The sequence below is a fragment of the Monodelphis domestica genome, chromosome 1 (assembly GCF_027887165.1).
Source record: "Monodelphis domestica isolate mMonDom1 chromosome 1, mMonDom1.pri, whole genome shotgun sequence".
NCBI classification, from domain to species: Eukaryota; Metazoa; Chordata; class Mammalia; order Didelphimorphia; family Didelphidae; genus Monodelphis; species Monodelphis domestica.
The window spans coordinates 151,372,724-151,392,111 of NC_077227.1; the positions used below are offsets into that span (position 1 = coordinate 151,372,724).

At 32.5% G+C, this 19,388-nt stretch overlaps 1 protein-coding gene across 4 annotated transcripts in view; it reads right to left on the reverse strand.

Annotated features, from left to right (window-relative positions):
• The window catches only part of VPS13C (vacuolar protein sorting 13 homolog C), a 213,826-nt gene that overhangs the window by 104,774 nt on the left and 89,664 nt on the right, over window positions 1-19,388 (reverse strand). For all 4 annotated transcript variants that reach the window (XM_056807955.1, XM_056807953.1, XM_056807969.1 and 1 more), the window contains 9 exons: window positions 16,199-16,278; window positions 15,327-15,386; window positions 12,297-12,456; window positions 11,706-11,822; window positions 11,520-11,623; window positions 10,091-10,258; window positions 9,348-9,652; window positions 8,133-8,280; window positions 7,224-7,332 (listed from right to left, as the gene is read on the reverse strand). In XM_056807955.1, coding sequence (XP_056663933.1) covers window positions 7,224-7,332; window positions 8,133-8,280; window positions 9,348-9,652; window positions 10,091-10,258; window positions 11,520-11,623; window positions 11,706-11,822; window positions 12,297-12,456; window positions 15,327-15,386; window positions 16,199-16,278 — 1,251 coding nt within the window. The remainder of the gene's footprint in view (window positions 1-7,223; window positions 7,333-8,132; window positions 8,281-9,347; window positions 9,653-10,090; window positions 10,259-11,519; window positions 11,624-11,705; window positions 11,823-12,296; window positions 12,457-15,326; window positions 15,387-16,198; window positions 16,279-19,388) is intronic.

Here is a 19,388-nt window from a genome sequence, read left to right on the forward strand (position 1 = left end):
GAAAAAATGTTATTTCTCCTAACATAAAGTAAGCATTAATACTGTATTTGGTTATATAATATTCCAATGATCTGAAATATCTCTCCTCATACTGTTTTTTGAAATATCACATTATCATAGGTAAACACTGTACAAATTCCACATTCAAACCAAGAGACTTAAACTTTTACTTATTGAGGAACTTTAATCTGAAATTGTATATCAGCATTTTATCAAAATAGGCTCAATTTAACTGAAACAGTTTACATAAATTTTTGTTGATAACTTTGTTTTAATAACACTTGTATTTCCCTCTGTCTATGTACATCTATCTACCCAAAGAACTATACAAAAAAGAATTTAAAGAATAGGTGGGAAATGCTCAGCAAAACCATCAACAAATTTTTAAAATTCTTATTTTACATACTGTGTTTCACACCTGTGAATTCAACTTTGATAAGAGTGAAAGGGAAGAGGAGAAGACATATCTTTTTATACCTATTCTTTAAGGCTGACTATGGCTATTATATTTCACAGGATTCATTTTCAGATGTTTTTTGTTGTTCTTTCTCTTTACGTTGTTGTATATTTACATGTGTATATGGTTTTTCTACTTCCATTTTGTTTAATTTTTTTTTACATTTTTCCACATAACATGTCAATACAATTTTCAATAATCATTTTCTGACATTTTGTAATCTATATTCTCTCTTTTCTTTCCCTCTCCCCAAAATGATAATATGATATAGATTCTACATGTATTATTATATAACACATATTTCCTTGTTGATCATGTTGTGAAAGAAAATATACCACTTACACTAGAGAAAAATTAATGGAGAAAATTAAGTGAATAATCTGCATTTAGACTCATTAGTTCCTTCTATAGAAGTAGACAGCTTTTTTCATCATGAATCTATTATTGATAATACTGTGTATAATCTTCTTCTGGTTCTGCTCACTTCAATTTGCATCACTTCATGTAAGTCTCTCCAGGATTTTTATAATCATCATGTTAATTATTTCTTATGGCACAATAGTATAATTCCATTATAATCTTATACCACAATTCGTTCAGCCAACCAAACTGATGGACATCTCTTCAGGTTCAGTTCTTTTCAACGACAAAAACTGCTGCTATGTTTTTAAAAAAGTAGGTCCTATTTTGATCCATTTAGGATATAGACTTACTGGTGGTATTGCTAAGTTAAAGGGTATACACAGTTTTATGACCCTTTGGGTACATCTATTTACTTTGCATCAGTTCATAAGACTTTCCAGATTTTCTCATGTTCATTGTTTATATTTATTGTTTGCTATAACATATTGAAATTCTATTGTATGAATGTACCATGATTTGCTCATTCACTAAAAATTGGATATTTTTGTTAAAATTCTTTGATACCACAAAAAGCACTATAAATATTTTGATCTATACGTAATCTTTATTTTTACCATTGACCACAATGGGGCATTTGCCAATGAGTATAATTTCTAGGTCAAAAGATATAGGTATTTTGATCCCTTTTATTTGCACAAGTACAACATGCTTTCCAAAATAGCTACAGCAATTCAAAATTCCACCAACATAATGGGCCTGCTCTTCTATAGCACCTCCAATACTATTTCCATCTTTTGTCATCTTTTTAAATACCTGTCTAATAGGGAGTGGTTTTTGGTCTCATGTATAACTGATATTTGTTTGTATATACTATATATCAGACCCTGATCAAATATTTTGATTCAATAATTTTTCTAATTAAACTACTTTTTTTCCTAAATGCATTCTGTTAATGCAAAGACTTTTTGCAATGATGAAGCATGCTACTCTATATGCAGAAAAAGATAATCATTTATTATTCATATCCAACCTGGGAATTTGTTTTTGCTATGCATATTCATTAACAAGGTTTATATTCTTTTCTTTTTTCCAATGGGAATTGGTAAGGGAGAAGAGGACTGAGGCTTTGATTCAATTCAGAAAAAAAAATGGATAAAAGGAAAGCCAAAAACAATCATTGATGATCAAAACAGCTTTGAACACTACATGACAAAGTTCTAATTACAGAAAAGATTTACAATTTCACATGTAACTCTATCCTCTCATCATTATTGCTGACTATCAAAATGTTTCTACTTATTCTTTAAGTTGTTTATTGTACAGTTCATTTTAAATTTTCTACTAGATGTTATTTTGTTTGTAAACTCAGAATGAATAATTTCTATTACACTATGGGCAACAAGAGATATGTGTAGTACTTCTGTTTTTCTATATTTATTGGCAATAATCTGTGATCTAAAATATAGTTTATTTTTGTAAATGTGCCACATTATTGAGAAACAGGAATATTCATAAGGAGTTCCATTCAGAAGATGCTGTAAAACTTTTCCATCTAAATTCTCCAACAATTTGTTCTGTTTTGTGCTTTTGCTTGATTTTTGTTAGATGAAAGAGAAACTATTAAAGTCATTTTCCTTCTTTTTAGTATCTTATTTATTGATTTACATCTGCCTATATAATAGGTTTTTAATAAGATTTTTTTCTTGAAATATTTCAGGTTTTAGCCTTTTTTCCTTTGTATTTTCCTCTTTTATAATGGTAACATTTCTTTTCCTTTTTATTATTAAATTAAATGAATGTATTTAGTCAATTTAGAACATTATTCCTTGGTTACAAGGATATTATCTCCCTCCCTCCCCAAGCCCCACCTTTCCCATAGCTGACTCACAATTTCACTGGGTATTACATGTGTCCTTGATCAAAACCTATTTCCATGTTGTTGGTGTTTGCATTAGAGTGTTCATTTAGAGTCTACATCCCCAATCATATCCCCTCAAGCCATGTATTCAAGCAGTTGTTTTTTTCTTCTGTTTCTATTCCCAGTTTTTCCTCTGAATGTGGATAGTGATTTTTCTTATAGATCCCTCCAACTTGTTCAGATCACTGCATTGCCACAAATTGAGAAGTCCATTACATTGATTGTACCAGTGTATAAGTCTCTGTGTACAATGTTCTCCTGGTTATGCTCCTTTCAGTCTGCATCAATTCCTGGAGGTTGTTCCAGTTCCCGTGGAATTTTGCCACTTTATTATTTCCTTCAGCAAATACTATTCCATCACCAACATATACCACAATTTGTTCAGCCATTCCCCAGTTGAAGGGCATCCCCTCATTTTCCAATTTTTTGCCACCACAAAGAGCACAGCTTTGAATATTCTTGTTCAAGTCTTTTTCCACATTATCTCTTTGGGGTACAAACCCAGCAGTGCTATGACTGAATCAAAGGGCAGGCAGTCTTTTAGCGCCCTTTGGATATAGTTCCAAATTGCCCTCCAGAATGGTTGGATCAATAAACAACTCCATCAGCAATGAATTAATGTCCTGACTTTGCCACATTCCCTCCAGCATTCATTATTTTCCTTTGCTGTCATGTTAGCCAATCTGCTAGGTGTGAGGTGATACCTCAGAGTTGTTTTGATTTGCATCTCTCTGATTATCAGAAATTTAGGACACTTTTTCATGTGTTTATTAATAGCTTTGATTTATTTAACTGAAAATTGCCTATTCATGTCTCTTGCCAATTTATCAATTGGATAATAGCTTGGTTTTTCATACAATTGATTTAGCTCTTTATAAATTTGAGTAATTAAATCTTTGTCTGAGGTTTTTGTTATGAAGATTGTTTCCCAGTTTGTTATTTCCCTTCTGATTTTGGTTACATTGGTTTTGTTTGTACAAAAAATTTTTAATTTGATGTAATCAAAATTATTGATTTTACATTTTCTGATTTTTTTCTAGCTCTTGCTTGGTTTTAAAGTCTTTCCTATCCCAAAGATCTGAAATGTATACTATTCTGTGTTCACCTAACTTGCCTATAGTTTCCTTCTTTATATTCAAGTCGTTCACCCATTCTGAGTTTTATCTTGGTGTAGGGTATGAGATGTTGATCCAAACCTAATCTCTCCCATACTGTCTTCCAATTTTCCCAGCAGTTTTTATCAAATAGAGGGTTTCGATCCCCAAAGCTAGAATATTTGGGCATCTCATAGACTGTCTTGCTGAGGTCACTTACCCTGAGTCTGTTCCACTGATCCTCCTTTCTGTCTCTTAGCCATTTCAAAATTGTTTTGATGACTACTGATTTATGGTATAGTTTGAGATCTTGGACTGCAAGTCCTCCTTCCTTTGCATTTTTTTTCCATAATATCCCTGGATATCCTTGATCTTTTGTTCTTGCAAATTAACTTTGCTATTTTTTTTCTAATTCAGTAAAGAAGTTTTTTGGTAGTTCAATGGGTATGGCACTAAATAAGTAAATTAATTTGGGTAGGATTGTTATTTTTATTATGTTAGTTCATCCTACCCATGAGCAGTTGATGTTTTTCCAATTGTTTAGATCTAGTTTTAATTGTGTGGAAAATGTCTTGTAGTTGTTTTAATATAGTTCTTGTGTTTGTTTCGGCTGATAGATTCCTAAGTATTTTATATTGTCTAAGGTGATTTTAAATGGAATTTCTCTTTCTAATTCTTACTTCTGAGATGTGTTGGAGTTATATAGAAATGCTGATGACTTATGCAGGTTTATTTTCTATCCTGCAACTTTGCTAAAGTTGTTGATTATTACAACTAGCTTTTTGGTTGATTCTCTAGGAATCTTTAAGTAGACCATCATGTCATACGCAAAGAGTGATAACTTGGTCTCCTCATTGCCAATTTTAATACCTTCAATTTCTTTTTCTTCTCTAATTGCTACAGCTAGTGTTTCTAGTACAATGTTAAATAATAGAGGTGCTAATGGGCATCCTCGTTTCACTCCTGATGTTATTGTGAAGGCTTCTAGCTTATCTCCATTGCAGATGATGTTTGCTGATGGTTTTAGATATATACAGTTTATTATTTTTAAGAAAGGACTTTCTATTCCTATACTTTCTAGTGTTTTCAATAGGAATGAATGTTGTATTTTATGAAAGGCTTCTTCTGCATCTATTGAGATAATCATGTGATTTTTGTTGGTTTGCTTGTTAATATAGTCAATTATGTGGATGGTTTTCCTAATATTGAACCGTTCTTGCATTCCTGGTATGAATCCTACCTGGTCATAGTGAATAACCCTCATGTCACTTGCTGGAGTCTTTTTGTTAGTATCCTTTAAAAAATTTTTGCATCTATATTCATTAAGGAGATTGGTCTATAGTTTTCTTTCTCTGTTTTTGACCTGCCTGGCTTTGGAATCAGAACCATATTTGTGTTGTAAAAGGAATTTGGTAGAACTCCTTCTTTGCTTAATCTATCAATTAGTTTGTATAATATTGGGATTAGTTGTTCTTTGAATGTTTGATAGAATTCATTTGTGAATTCATCTGGACATGGGGATTTTTTCTTAGGGAGTTCTTTGATGGCTTGTTCAATTTCTTTTTCTGATATGGGGTTGTTTAAATAATCTATTTCTTCCTCTGTTAGTCTAGGCAATTTTAATTTTTGTACATATTCATCCATATCACCTAGATTGCCATATTTATAGCCATATAATTTGGGCATAATAATTTTTAATGATTGCCTTAATTTCCTCTTTATTAGAGGAGGTCTCCCTTTTCATCTTGGATACTGTCAATTTGGTTTTCTTATTTCCTTTTTTCAATTATATTGACTAGTACTTTGTCTATTTTACTTGTTTTTTTCAAATTACTGGCTTCTAGTCTTATTTATTAAATCAATAGTTCTTTGACTTTCAAATTTATTAATTTCTCCTTTGATTTTTAGGATCTCTAATTAGTGTTCATATGAGGATTTTCAATTTGTCCAACTTTCTAGTTTTTTAATTTGGCATGCCCAATTCACTGCCCTCTGCCCTCTCTAGTTTGTTAATGTATGAACTCAAGGATATAAACTTCCCCCTGAGTACTGCTTTGGCTACATCCCATAGATTTTGAAAGGATGTCTCATCATTGTCATTTTCTTCAATGAAATTATTGTTTCTGTGATTTGTTCTTTAACTAACTGATTTTGGAGAATCACATTGTTTAGTTTCCAATTAATTTTTGATTTGCCTCTCCATGTACCCTTACTATTGGTAACATTTCTGAATAGACTGCAAAGTTTTCTCCACCTCTTTCTATTGTGGGGGGCTTTTCACTGAACTCAGACCTCGATCTAAGTAGCTTCCAGAAGAACAGGGCTGACAGGCCCCAGATTAATTCCAGTTCTTTTCCTTTCAGTAGCTTCCAGAAGAACAGGGCTGACAGGCCCCAGATGAATTCCAGTTCTTTTCCTTTCAAACTGAATGAAGCCACTAATACTTGTTCCTGTGCCCCAGTTCCAGGGGGAGAGGGAGACAATATGCCTGCAGTCTCTCAATGAGATGGGGAAATCCCTGAGTGAGGTCCAGGTGCAAACCCTTGGGCTGTTACCCACATCTCTAGCAGAACACGGAAACAAGAGGGTTAAGTGATGGAACTGAATGAGTGTTAAGATTTAACATTCTCTAGCATTAATTCCTAAGGCTTTTTTCTCATCATGTCTTATTTTCTTGTCCAGTAAATTCAGCTATAATTCATCTATCTCTGATCCATAATACCTCTTGGAACAGAGTTAATTAGTAAATTAACAGATTCTATTAAAATTAAATTCTTGACAAGAAATATCATCTTTATATGTGGAACAACCACAGCTCATGTTTGTAGTTAACATCACAGTCCATAAAACCCTTTTTAACATATACAAATAAGCATCTCAAAATTCATTGAGATAGGCTAGCAGGTATTATTTTCCTCATTGTACAAATACAACAACTATGACTAAGGTATTCCAGGCTCCAGATCATGCAGTTCTCATTGGTTGAATCAAGTTTTCTGTCTGATTATCATATCTGGTCATCTTTTTCTTAAGGGGCTAGTATGGTATAATTGGTAGATTTGATAGACTTAACTTTAGGAAAATTTAGATTAGTCACCATTTACCTTAGACACTTACTCTGCAGCCCTGGGCAAGTAATTTAACCTCTGAGCCTTACTTTCTTCATTGGTAAAATGGAGATAATAATAATGCTTATTTTATAAGGTTTTTGTGACAATAAAATGAAATAATATACATAAAACTTTGTAAACCTTTAGATTCTATGTAATCAATAGCTATCGTTAGTATTAATTATAACAAGCTTCCTCTCAAAAATATGAATATAGTTGTAATCATAAATATTAATGTGGGAAGGGGTAGAATATTATTTCTATGTTAACTGGCCCCTTACTTTTCTCTTGTATTCTTGGTTCTATTTTATCCAAACCTTCAGCAGCCTCACCAAGATTTTCTTCCAGTACTCTAAGGAGAAGATTCAAATCATCCTGATTTAGACCAACCTGTAAAGTAATAAATACTTTCAGAAGTAAATACATACACACACATACATATTAGAGTAAGTCTATATTAAAGAATAAATTAGATATGTATTAATCTAGATCAGAGAGTAAGACCACTATAACACTAACCAAGCAAATTATAATCTAGTTCACCATTTGTATTTCACCATTGTTCCATATGAAAATTGTACTCAAGATTGTCAACTATATTAAAAAAAACAATAAATTATTTTAACTAAATTATTTTATCAATCCTGGAAAAGTCATCATCATCATCCAAGCATTAAGTTTACTTTAAAACAAGTAAAAGAGGACAAATTTCTTTAAATGGATAAAATCCTATTATCTAAAGAGAGAGAGACAGAGAGACAGAGAAAGAGAGAGACAGAGAAAGAGAGTAAAATAAATCTGCTAAAATATTCTCCTTAAAAACAAAAAGAAAGAAGCAGCAAGGTGGCTCAGTCAATTGAGAGCCAGGCCTAGGTACAAGAGGTCCTGAATTCAAATTTGGCCTCAGATCAGGACTTCCTATATAGGTGACCCTGAGCAAGTCATTTAACCCCCACTGCCTAGCCCTTACGACTGCTGCTTTTAGAAGCAATGCACAGTATTGACTCCAATACAGAAGGTAAGGGTTTTTTAAAAAATAAGGAAGAAGTAATTCTTAAACATTTAGACCCACTCAAAATCTGAAGAATTCTATCTTTGGAAAATACTATTTGTGTTCATAAACACAGTAAATATTGCTTCATACTCTAGAAGATTTAAAGAGGAAAATAATTATAAATATATATACTTACATTCATTGTATCGAGATGCCCTGTAATTTCCATTATAGGAATTCTGTGATACCAAGCTGCAGCTAAATTCCGATTCACCAAAATATTCAAATTAATAGGGTGTAGTAGTTGAATGTCAGGATGAGAAACACCTGGCTGAATCACTGTTCTAATAAAATATGGAAGAAAAAAAAAACAAACTGATGTCGCTCAATTATGACATTTCACTAATAATAATAACTTTTGTTCATATTCATAAAGCCTTTTATCAAAGCACTCTGCACACAAAAACCCTATAAGCAGATTTTATTAGAACTATTACCCTCAATTGTAGACAAGAAAATTTAAATCAGTAGTTTAATGAATTTATTAGGCATATTTGAAATAGCCAAGACTAGAACACAAGTCTTTTAACTCCATATACAATGGCTATTTTCACTAATGAAAAGTCAAAATCATTGTTCTGAAAAATAATTAACATTTTTATTTGAAATACTGAACAAAATACCAATCTTACATTTTTAGGATTTTCAGAACTTGGACTATTAAGAAATTATTAAAAGGAATTAAGAACATAAGGTAATGTTCTTTAGAGGGCAGTCTGATTAGGATTATAGAATTTATAAAAGCCATTATGTAAACATGAGCATGGTCCACAATATCTAGCCTGACCCATATCAGAACATATGCCTTCATGTCCCATCTGGTCATCTATACTGGCTGTCTTCTTGCCAAACATCTTGCCTTCTTTCCAATTTCAATCCTCTGCTACTTCCTACACCTCTTGTTTTGAGAACCATCATCCAAAATATGTTACCACCACTTCGAGGAAGGGCACAGAAATCAATTCCATATAGTTCCAGACTTCAACACACTTCCCAAGCCAATATTCTCCTGTACATCTCCTATTAGAATGAAAATTTCTTGAGGAAAATAACTTTCTCACTTTAATAAATACCTATATGTTTATGAGTTTCAACCACGAATATAACTAATATACTCCATGTTATATTACAAATAATTATATTTCAAGTTAAGTGAAGTCTCAAAAAGCTATATTCAAGATTCATGTAGTAGAATTACTTTACAAAATATCTCCTTAGTACTTCAGTAATTTTTTCTCATGAATAATTTAAATTAAAACAAGGTTCAAATGTAATAAACTGATATCATAAAAATTTATACCTACTCAGGCATTGGTATAAGACATAAGTTCTCTATATTAAAAGATCATACCTAGAAAGTTTAAGTTTCGTTAGCTGCACAACCATTTTATCAATTATTGGAGGGAGTAAACAGTCTTCACCAGATACTTGACTAAATGTGTTTTGTATTCTGATCAATCCAAGATCGACCACAACTGCATTAGAGGAAGTGGAAGACTGTGGAATAACTATAACCGGTGCCTTCAAATCAATGCTCATAGAAACACGAAAACTCCTCTGGGCAAGATCTTTCACGCTGGTGGCAGCCTTTTCTGCAGCTTGGGCAGTAGCAGCACTCAGTGCTTCTTTGGCCATGTGAAAATTGTTCAAGAAATTCTATTCAAATAAATAACATAAATAAGAAAGTCAGAACCTCATATGTAAAATGGCCTTCAGATGATACAATGTAACAGGCACTTAAAGCTATTTAATTTCTTAGTAATAAAGAAGCTGTTTTTGCTGTACTTGTGTTTTAAGTGAAAGATAGCATTTACCTATGATACTCCTGCCTGAGATTAGAAGCCTGAGGCCACAGAAAAGACCAAAAGAAAACTGTGTTAACAGCATCTGATTCAACAATCTTCATAAGACTAAATGATTAAATGACTTAAAGAACTCAGCTAACTGAACACAGAAATAGCAACATATTAAAATATAAATGCTATCAGTATATAGAACATATCTACCACAAAACCTCCAATAAAATAGAATCTTCAGTGTTTGACTATGCAAACATATCTAATTTAGAAATGAAAGATACAAATGTAATATTACCAGGAGAGACATGAGGAATTTGTGAAGATAGACTATCTGAATACATCCCACATTCAGTGACACTACGCCATCCACTTTAGACATGTCAGCATAAGCATCTCCTTCAGTAGCATCAGGATACAAATCCAAATTAAAACGGAAGACTTCATTGCCCATTATTGAAACAGCCTGAAAAAAAATTCTATATATTATTGTTTCCATTTTTCACAAAAAAAGAGTCTAGAAAAGTTGGAGAAGTAGAATAACTTGCCCTTTGTGAGTATCAGAGGCCACATTTGAACCCCATCTCTCTCCAAAGCCAATCATCCTACACCGTGGTGCTTCCTTTGCTATTAATATTAAGTGTGACCTGTTGCCACAGAATGTCAATACAGTGAGAAAAATTTGGTCAACTGAGGAGGCAGAAAAAAATCCAAGGGGTATCATTTTAAATGCCCTTTAAGTTTTGCTGGGAGGCTTTCATTTTTCTAAGACTACAGGACAGCTGAGGAAAACATTTCTGCCTATGACTTATAAGCAAAAGGAAGGTTATGGCATATTCTTGGAAGACTGGCTATAGATATTTATAGGTAATTAGCAGAAAGTCTGAGGGTAAGAAATAGAGTAACAGTGGAGTGAGAGAAGGTGGGCAGGAAGGTGGGGCTGCACAGTCCCAAGGAGGGTTGGAGGGGACCCAGGCTGTAGTCATCATTAGTAGCATTTATGGACTTTATTACCCCTCTTTAGGAAAGTTGTGTCATATGTAGAACTCTTAATTCATGAAAAAAAAAAGCAGTTCTTGACCACTTAAGCTGATCCTCATAGTCAGGGCATTTATATATGGAGCAGAGGCCATGATTATAGGACACGACTTAGGTCAGAGGTCAAGCTCCAGTGAATAGGGATTGATTCACTCTGTATTTCCCATCCCCAATGCCTGGAATATAGTAAGTTCTTAATAAATACTTATTGATTCATTGATTCTGCAGCAACTGATGTGTGTCTGCTCTAGTGAGCTATATTTAGAGCCAGAAATTCTTGGTTTAAATTCCCACTTTGCTTTGTTTGTTACCTGTGCAATTGTGTCACTCCACACCTTTGGATATCAATTTCTACACCTATGAAATAAGAGAGTTGGACTAGAAGATCTCTACTATAGTTCCTCTTTCCAGCTCTGATCAAGTTGACAAGTCATAAATAAAATAAAATGTGCACATTTTTATGGGACTCTATCATCGTAAACTCATCCTTATGCTGCTTAAAGCACTTTCTTCACAACTATAGGCAGTACAATTACCACCTCCATTTTCCAAAGATGTGGAAAGTGAGGTTCAAAGGTTACTCCTGACCATATGAGAAAAGGATTCTAGACTCAACTTACATCTTCTAATAACAACAAAAAACCCTACTCAATCTTTAAAATAGTCAATATTTATACAACTTCATATACCTGCTTATGAACTGTATTAGTATCAACATCTGTGACAATTATATTCTCCAATCGTGCAAAAAGTGACTGTTTTTTTGATTGAAGAGAAAGATAGGAATCAAGACCTGAAAAATAAATCATACTTTTATGCTCCTACTGAAAAATTACTATCCCATAACAAATATTTAATTCTGTTAATACTTTTACCTTGAATCTTTATTTCAGCAATATTGTGTTTTTCATCACAAATGGTGACACAAAAAGCATTCAACTTTGCAAATAACTTGAAATTAAAAATATCATTATCTTTGGAGGATGTGGTCACTGAAAATAAAAATAAAATTCAGAATGCCTTTGAGTAATCTAAAATGTTTTGATTTTTAAAATTAGGTTAAAAATACATAGAGGGACTTTTACAAGTATAATTCTTAGTTAATAAAAAGTAAGTATAATATGACTGAGTTTTCATTCTTTCTTTAAGATTCAATTAACTTTCATAATCTAATATCCTACTAAGAAATTGGTATTAAAAATGTAGCCTTTTTGTTAATCCCCAAGATAGACATTGTTAACAAAAGAAGACAATATTTTAGCTCAATCAAAAGCATTAGTGCTTCCCTGAAATATAAAATGTTGAACCACAAATTTGTTAAAATGTCAAATTCTTTCAAGATCTATAAGAATAAACTATAACTTTAAATTTTACAAAAGCCTATTAGAGATCTGGTAGGAATGCCAAATGTAAGAAATAACTCTTTAATTATCTTACTATTTAAAGAAAATAAGTGTATCACATACCTTTCTTCAGAGATAAATTTTTCTGATGCGTTTCACTATGAAGTTGTGACTCTGTCTCAGCATTAGTTTGTTCCTCTGATGGTATAACAGTGCTGAGGTAATTAATAGAAGAGAGAAGGGCTTGTGTTTGCAGTAAGAGATTTAAAGATGAAAAAGCCACCTTTTTTAAGGAAAAAAAATTAATACTTTGGTTAGAAAAAGAAGGCACACCATCTCTACAGAATAAAATATAACTTGAACTTTTCTTTTTCACATGCAAACAAAAATCTTCAAGAGAAAATCAGAAGATTAAATCATCTTAATAACTTCTTGAACCAATAGTTTTTTTAACTGCTTCCTGATGATAATCCTAATCTTCACAATACAAAAATATTTCTTGATTATTAAATGAACCTTTTCTATTATTGCCATATAAAAATAAAGTTCAGAATTAAAGCTTATAATACCTTTGGTATTATAATTATTATCAGTAAAACACTGGATATGCACAAATAATTCATGTGAATAACAACATAAAACTACATATAAGGGTTCCCAGCGACTAAGTAGTCTGACAAAAAAAAAAAAACCACAATCAAATATTAAAAGAAGAGTAACAAGTTCATGAGAAGAATAATTCAAGACTTTAAAATTTTATTTTATCATGTGACTACACAAATCCTAAAATATAAATCTGAACCTATTCCAAAGTATTGTTTAAAAAGCTGAAACAAATGGAAGATATTAAATTGAATAAAAAGAATCACAAAGAAGATTGTTTTTTAAGGTATGGAGGCATTTAAAGAACGTCTGTTTAAATTTTATAGAATCATTCTGATGAATTTATACACTTAATAGGCAATGAAAGTATTCATTTTTGAACCTAATATTAGCTACTCCATCCATTGTGCAAACAAACTAAAATTCAGAGTTCCTTTTGCCTTGGTACAGGCTGTCATTGCTCATGTCAGGAAAATACTCATCTCTCTCTCTTAGAATTTTTCCCTAAAATTCAGCTGAAGCATTATCTTCTATATGAGGCTTTCCTTGACAACCTGGCTTCTAGTGTCTACTCTCAATTACCTTGTATTTATTTTTGGTATATCTTGCATCTATTTATATATACATATGTTGTCTCCCCAGTAGAATGCAAACTCCTATAGATGAAGTCCTGTTTAATTTTTGACTTTGTACACCAAGTGCTAGGCAGACAGTAGCAACTTAAATAAGCACTCGCTGAGTATTTGCTAGATACTCTCTCCTCACCTTTCTCTCTCTCGGAATCCCTTAATTCCTTTTAAAAGTAGTTGAGATAAGTCAATATAAATTATGAGCATCTCTGTGTATTATCAAGAAAATCCAGAAGGGAGAGATGTAAAGAAAAATTACATTTCAAAAAATTATAAAATATATAAAATATCTGGAAGCCTACCCACTAAGTACACCCAGGAACTATATGAATACAACTACAAAACACTCTTAACAGAAAGACAGACTTAAATAATTAGAGAAATATTAATTGCTCATGAGTAGGCAGAAACAATCCAATAAAAAAACACTTAAATCAATGCATTTATTCGGTGCCATATTCAAACTACCTAATAATTATTTTATAAAACTAGGAAAAAACTGAAATAACTATGGAGGAACAAAAGTTCAGGAATCTCAAGGAAAATAATGAGAAAAAAAGATGAAAAGGGATAGGTTCCAGCAGTAACAAACTTCAAATTTTACCACAAAATAATATTCAGCAAATAACTTAATATAAGTTAAAAAATAATGATCAATCAGTAGAACAAATTAGAAATACAACACAGAAGTCAAGAGAACTCAGGTACTGAGTTAAGGATGAAAACTGCTGGGAAAACTAAGGAAGTCTAGAAGAAATTAAGTTTAGATGACTACTTCATACCATACATCAAGACTTGACCAAAACAGATACTTGGCTTAGATATGAGGTCACATAACAAACAAATTATAGAAGGAAGTAAGAAATTACATTTCTAACTATAGAAAATAGAAGAGATTATAACAAGGGGAAAAGAATCTTAGCATAATCACAGTACATACACATAATCACATATATTCATTGAATATATGAAATTTAAAAGTTCTGCAAAAGCAAAACTAAAGAACCTAGCAGTGGAAGAGAAAATTAACTGGGAAAAAATTTTTTGCAGCAAACATATCTGATAAATGTTTCATTTTCAAGATGTGTGAATACAGACTCAAATTTATAAGAATAGGAGCCATGTCACAATGGTTATAAATGGACATATGAATAGGTAGTTTGCAATAGAAACCATGAGAAGTTATCAAAAAGAGAAGTGAAAAAAATGTTCCAAATCACTAATAGAGAAATACAAATTAAACCAACTCTGAGGCAAATGCTACCCCCCTCCCCTCCCACCCATTGGGGGAAGGATAATGGCAAAGAGAAAAAAATAAGTGCTTGTTAAATGAAAAAAAAATTTTAAACAAGCTTAGCTCAACTATTACATATATATGAAGCCCTTTCTAATTTTCCCAGTAGCAAGTGACATCCCTACTCAAATTATCTTGAATTCATTTTTGTATATTTTACAAATATTTGCATGTTATGTCCTCTTACCCAAGAGAATATTCTACTCCTTGTATACATAGTTGTTGTCTTCACTTTGTTTCCATTTCTCCAATATTAGTAACTGATACATAGTAGGCATTTAATAAATAACTTTTGATTAATAGGATATCTACTTTTTCCTGTCCAGTATCTAGGTAATGCAAGGTTTTCTTGGAAATAAAATTTTTTTCATGTTTTGAATTCCTTCTGTTTTTGGAAAAAGAATTATTTTGCTCCTCTAGCTTATAATTTAGAATGCTGGCTTAGTAGCTTAAATAAATTATATCTTATACATTGTGGGGAAAAAATAAAATTTAAATTATCAATTTAGATTAAGTAAATGATTCTTTAAAATTATTTGACCAATAATCCTCAAGTGAACAAAAAAGGCTTTTATATAATAACCTGTCTTGAATAAAATGTTTTCATTTAATATAATTTTCCTTTACCTTAAATGTTTGCTCAGTGTTTTCAAAAGCAGTTTGAAAACTAGGTCCATTCTTGTCAGCCTAAAAGAGAAATTAAAAGTTCAAATCTAAGCAATCTTCTTAATCAAGCTTTATAGTTAATACTAGTTATTTTAAAGTTGCATAAAAAATATAACTGGTGATCCAAAGATAAGAAAGACTCTGCTATAAACTGACTACAACATATTAACACAATTACTTCTATACTACAAAGAACAGGAAAGACATTGTTATGGAAAAGTGTTTCTCCCAGAAAGAAGTGAGTTGGTATTAAGGACAGAATCAGAAACAATAGCTGGACAACCACAGGCTACCCCAGTAACTTCGAAAGTCAAAAGAGAAAGGTTTTCAAAACCCTTGGAGGTTTCTCTAGGAAGACATTATGGAAAGACAAGGAAAAGAAGTATACCCATCCTATCAAGATACTAAACCTAAGTATAGAAATGAGTTTAAAATGTTTATTTAGCAATAATATATGAGTATCCCTACTCTCCTTTAAAACTTGGGAGAACATAACTTGCCCTTCCAAGTCTTGAAGAAAGAGTATAACCAGAGAAGCAAACACCTGAGTTCACTATAAATATTGTTCTGCAAACACAAAAAAGTAAAAGCACAATCAAGTTAATGAGTACACTACAGGAAGAGTAAGACAGTGTCATTTCAGGAGTTGTTCTATCAATCCAATAGGTATTCTTAGCCTATGCCCATGTTGAAGTGAGTGAAATTCAAAGAACTGGGGAGAGCATAGGATCGATAATGAAAATTAATAATGTCCTTTCCAAAGACTTCTGGTTAACCTACTCTCTCCTCCTAAATCTTTTGAAATATGATTTTAATAAGTTAAGGAATCATACCTTGATATATTCCACTTTTAAAAGGTCTAAACCAGATGTGTCCGAAGAATTAATCAAATGAAGTGGTTTCCTTCTGGATCCTGGAATAAAGAGAAAAGTAAATTGCCTATTAAATCTGAGAATTTAGGATAACCTCTTCCTTTAAGGGGGCAACTAGATGGCTCAGTAGATTAAGAAACAGGACTAGAGAGAGGAAGTACTGGATTCAAATCTGATTTCAGACATTTCCTAGATATATGACCCTGAGCAAATCACTTAACCCCTATTTCTTAGCCTTACCATTCTTCTGACTTTGAACCAATATACAGTATTTATTCTAAGATGGAAGATAAGTGTTATTATTTTAAAATTTGTTTTTATTTAAAATTTTTTTAATCTTTTGAAAGGTTAAATTTAAAACATTTGACCATCTCTGATAGTTTCAAAAAAAAAGGTTGACTAAGAGGTGTACAGGTTGGGGGCAGAGCCAAGATGAAGTCTTAGTAGCAGCAAAAGCCAAAACCACCCTGACAATCCTTCCAAACCAATCTTTTAAAACTGCCTCAAAATGACAGGACTCAAAAATAAACAGCAGGACAGAGTGAAGGGGCTCTCCCAATGAACACAACTTGAAAGGCAGAGAGAGAGTTGATTTTCACAGGATAAGAGGAACCAGATTTTAATTTAATTTCATTTTAATGCAAAAATGAACACAGAAGAGTGCTGGCTGACCACCAGTCTCCTACTGCACTAGGTTCTGTGATGCAGAATCACAGGACAGAGACTACACTAGCAAAAGAGCACCTCAAACACACCTATTGAACTCCCAAGCACTAGCACCAGCCCACAGTAAAGCCCAGCAGTCCATAGCACTGGCCCCTTTCAAGCCTGACCTGCTACAGTACAGATCTAGTCCCAGTGCAAAATAGTTCACACTGCCTAAGCTAACAGGAGAGAAGACAATCAGAAAACATCTTTCAGAATTCCCAATGCACAGGCAAAAAAAAAGGCTGGGAAAATGAACAAACAACAAAAGAAACACTTAACTCTCAAAAATTTCTATGGGGACAAACTACAAAGCAAAGAACCAACATAGGATAGTGAGATCCAAGAAACCACATACAAAACTTCCCCCCAAATGGGAATTGGTATCAAGCTCTGGAAGAACTTAAAAATGAATTCAAAAATCAAATAAGATAAGTCAAAGAAAAATTCAAAAAAAAAGTCAAAGAAAATGTGAAAAAAAATGTAAGTACTACAAAAAGAAAATAGGAGATTAGCAAAATCAGTTAATTGGAAAAAGAGGAACAAAAATCCAATGAAGAAAAGAGTTTCCTAAAAAAAAAGAAAAGGAAAAGAAAAGAATTGATCTACTGGAAGAAGAGGCAAAAAATTTCATTAAATAAAAAGACATGAAAAGTAGAATGGACCAAACTGAAAAGGAGGATCAAAAGGTCATGGAAGAATTTGGTCATTAAAAATTAGAATTGGTCAATGAGACATGAAGAAACAATGAAACAAAATTAAAAGAAGGAAAAAAATAGAGAAGAAAATTTGAAAGATCTCATTGCAAAGAAACAAGTGACCCAGAAAATAGATCAAGGAGAAACAATTTGAGAATTATGTACTACCTGAAAATCATGTCAAAAAAAAATTCTAGACATTATATTACAAGAAATTTTCCCAAAAAACTGCCTTGATAGTATTGAATAAGTCAAGGATAAAATACTGCAAACTGCCAGAAAAAAAAAATAATTCAAATATCATGGAGCCCCAGTCAAGATTATACAGGATCTGGAAGCTTCCACACTGAAGGACCAGAAGGCTTGGAATATGATATTACAAAGGACAAGGGAATTGGGTTTACAACCAAGAATCACCTACCCATCAAAACTAACTATATTCTTTCAGGGGAAAGTATGGTCATTTAATAAAATACAAGATTTCCAGGCATTCCTGAAGAAAAGACCAGACAAATAGAAAATTTGATGCCCAAATACAAAATAAAAGTGAAGCATAAAAAAGTAAATAAAAAAGAGAAAACATTTCAGGGCTTCCATAAGGTCAGATGGTTTATATTCCTACATGGAAAGATGTTATCTATAACTCTTAAAATTATTTTCATTATCATAGGAGTTAGGAGAAGTATACATAGGCAGTGGATATAGCAGTAAGCTGTTTAGTATGATATGTAAAAAAAAACTAGGGCTGAAAAAGGGGATTGTATTAAGAGAAATGGGGGAAAATAAATAAAATGGGGTAAATTATATCATATATAGAGGCACAGGGGGAAATCTATTATAGTGGAGAGGAGAATGAGGGTGATGACAGGTAATATTTAAACCTTACTCTTATTGGAATTGGCTCAGAAAGGGAAGAATATCCAGATTCACTGGGGTATAAAATTCTATCTTACCCTATAGAGAAGTAGAATGGGAATGAGAAAAAGGTTGATGGGAAAAGGAGTAATATAAGGAAGGGAGAAGTTGGGGGGATGATTAAAAGATCCAATAGAGAAATAGCAGGGGAATGAGAAGGCTAGTGTTGGGAAATGTAGTAAGGGAAATTACAGGGTGCAAAGAGTTTTGATTGATAAGTCCTCAAGACTCAGAATTCTCCCAGGGCTGACAGGAAAGATTCCAAACTGCTGAAAAGACAGTTTTTCCAATAGCAATCTGGAGCTGGGAAGTGAAGCCTGAAGGGTGCAGATCTGATCTCTCCTGGACTCCCTTGGACATCTTAGGAGCAGTCTCTTTAAATACTACCAAGCAAGAGTGAGCAGGAGTTTCCCAAATACCCTCTGGAAAATTGGAGTAAATCAGTCTCTCTTTTGAGGACTCAGCTGGATTCCTGTAACTGACCCATCACAGGACTCTGAGTGTGAGAAATCTGGTTACCTTTATCAATTGGTTATCTTTATCAATTTATGTAATTAGTTAAGGTAGTTAAATAATGGATTTAATTAGAGGGTAAAGCATTCAGATTTCCCTTCTCCCATTTTCCTTCCTCCCTTCATCCCTTCTCTGTTAATAAATTCAATATTATTTATATGTGCTGTTTTCCCTTTGTATTACCTTCCTTCCCCTTTTCAAAATATAGGTATACCACAAGGAGAATAAATATAAGGGAGAGGGAAGTGGAAAAGTAACAAAAAGCAAAACACTGGTATAGAAGGAAAGAGTGAAAAGAGAAAAGGCAGGATCAAAAGAAG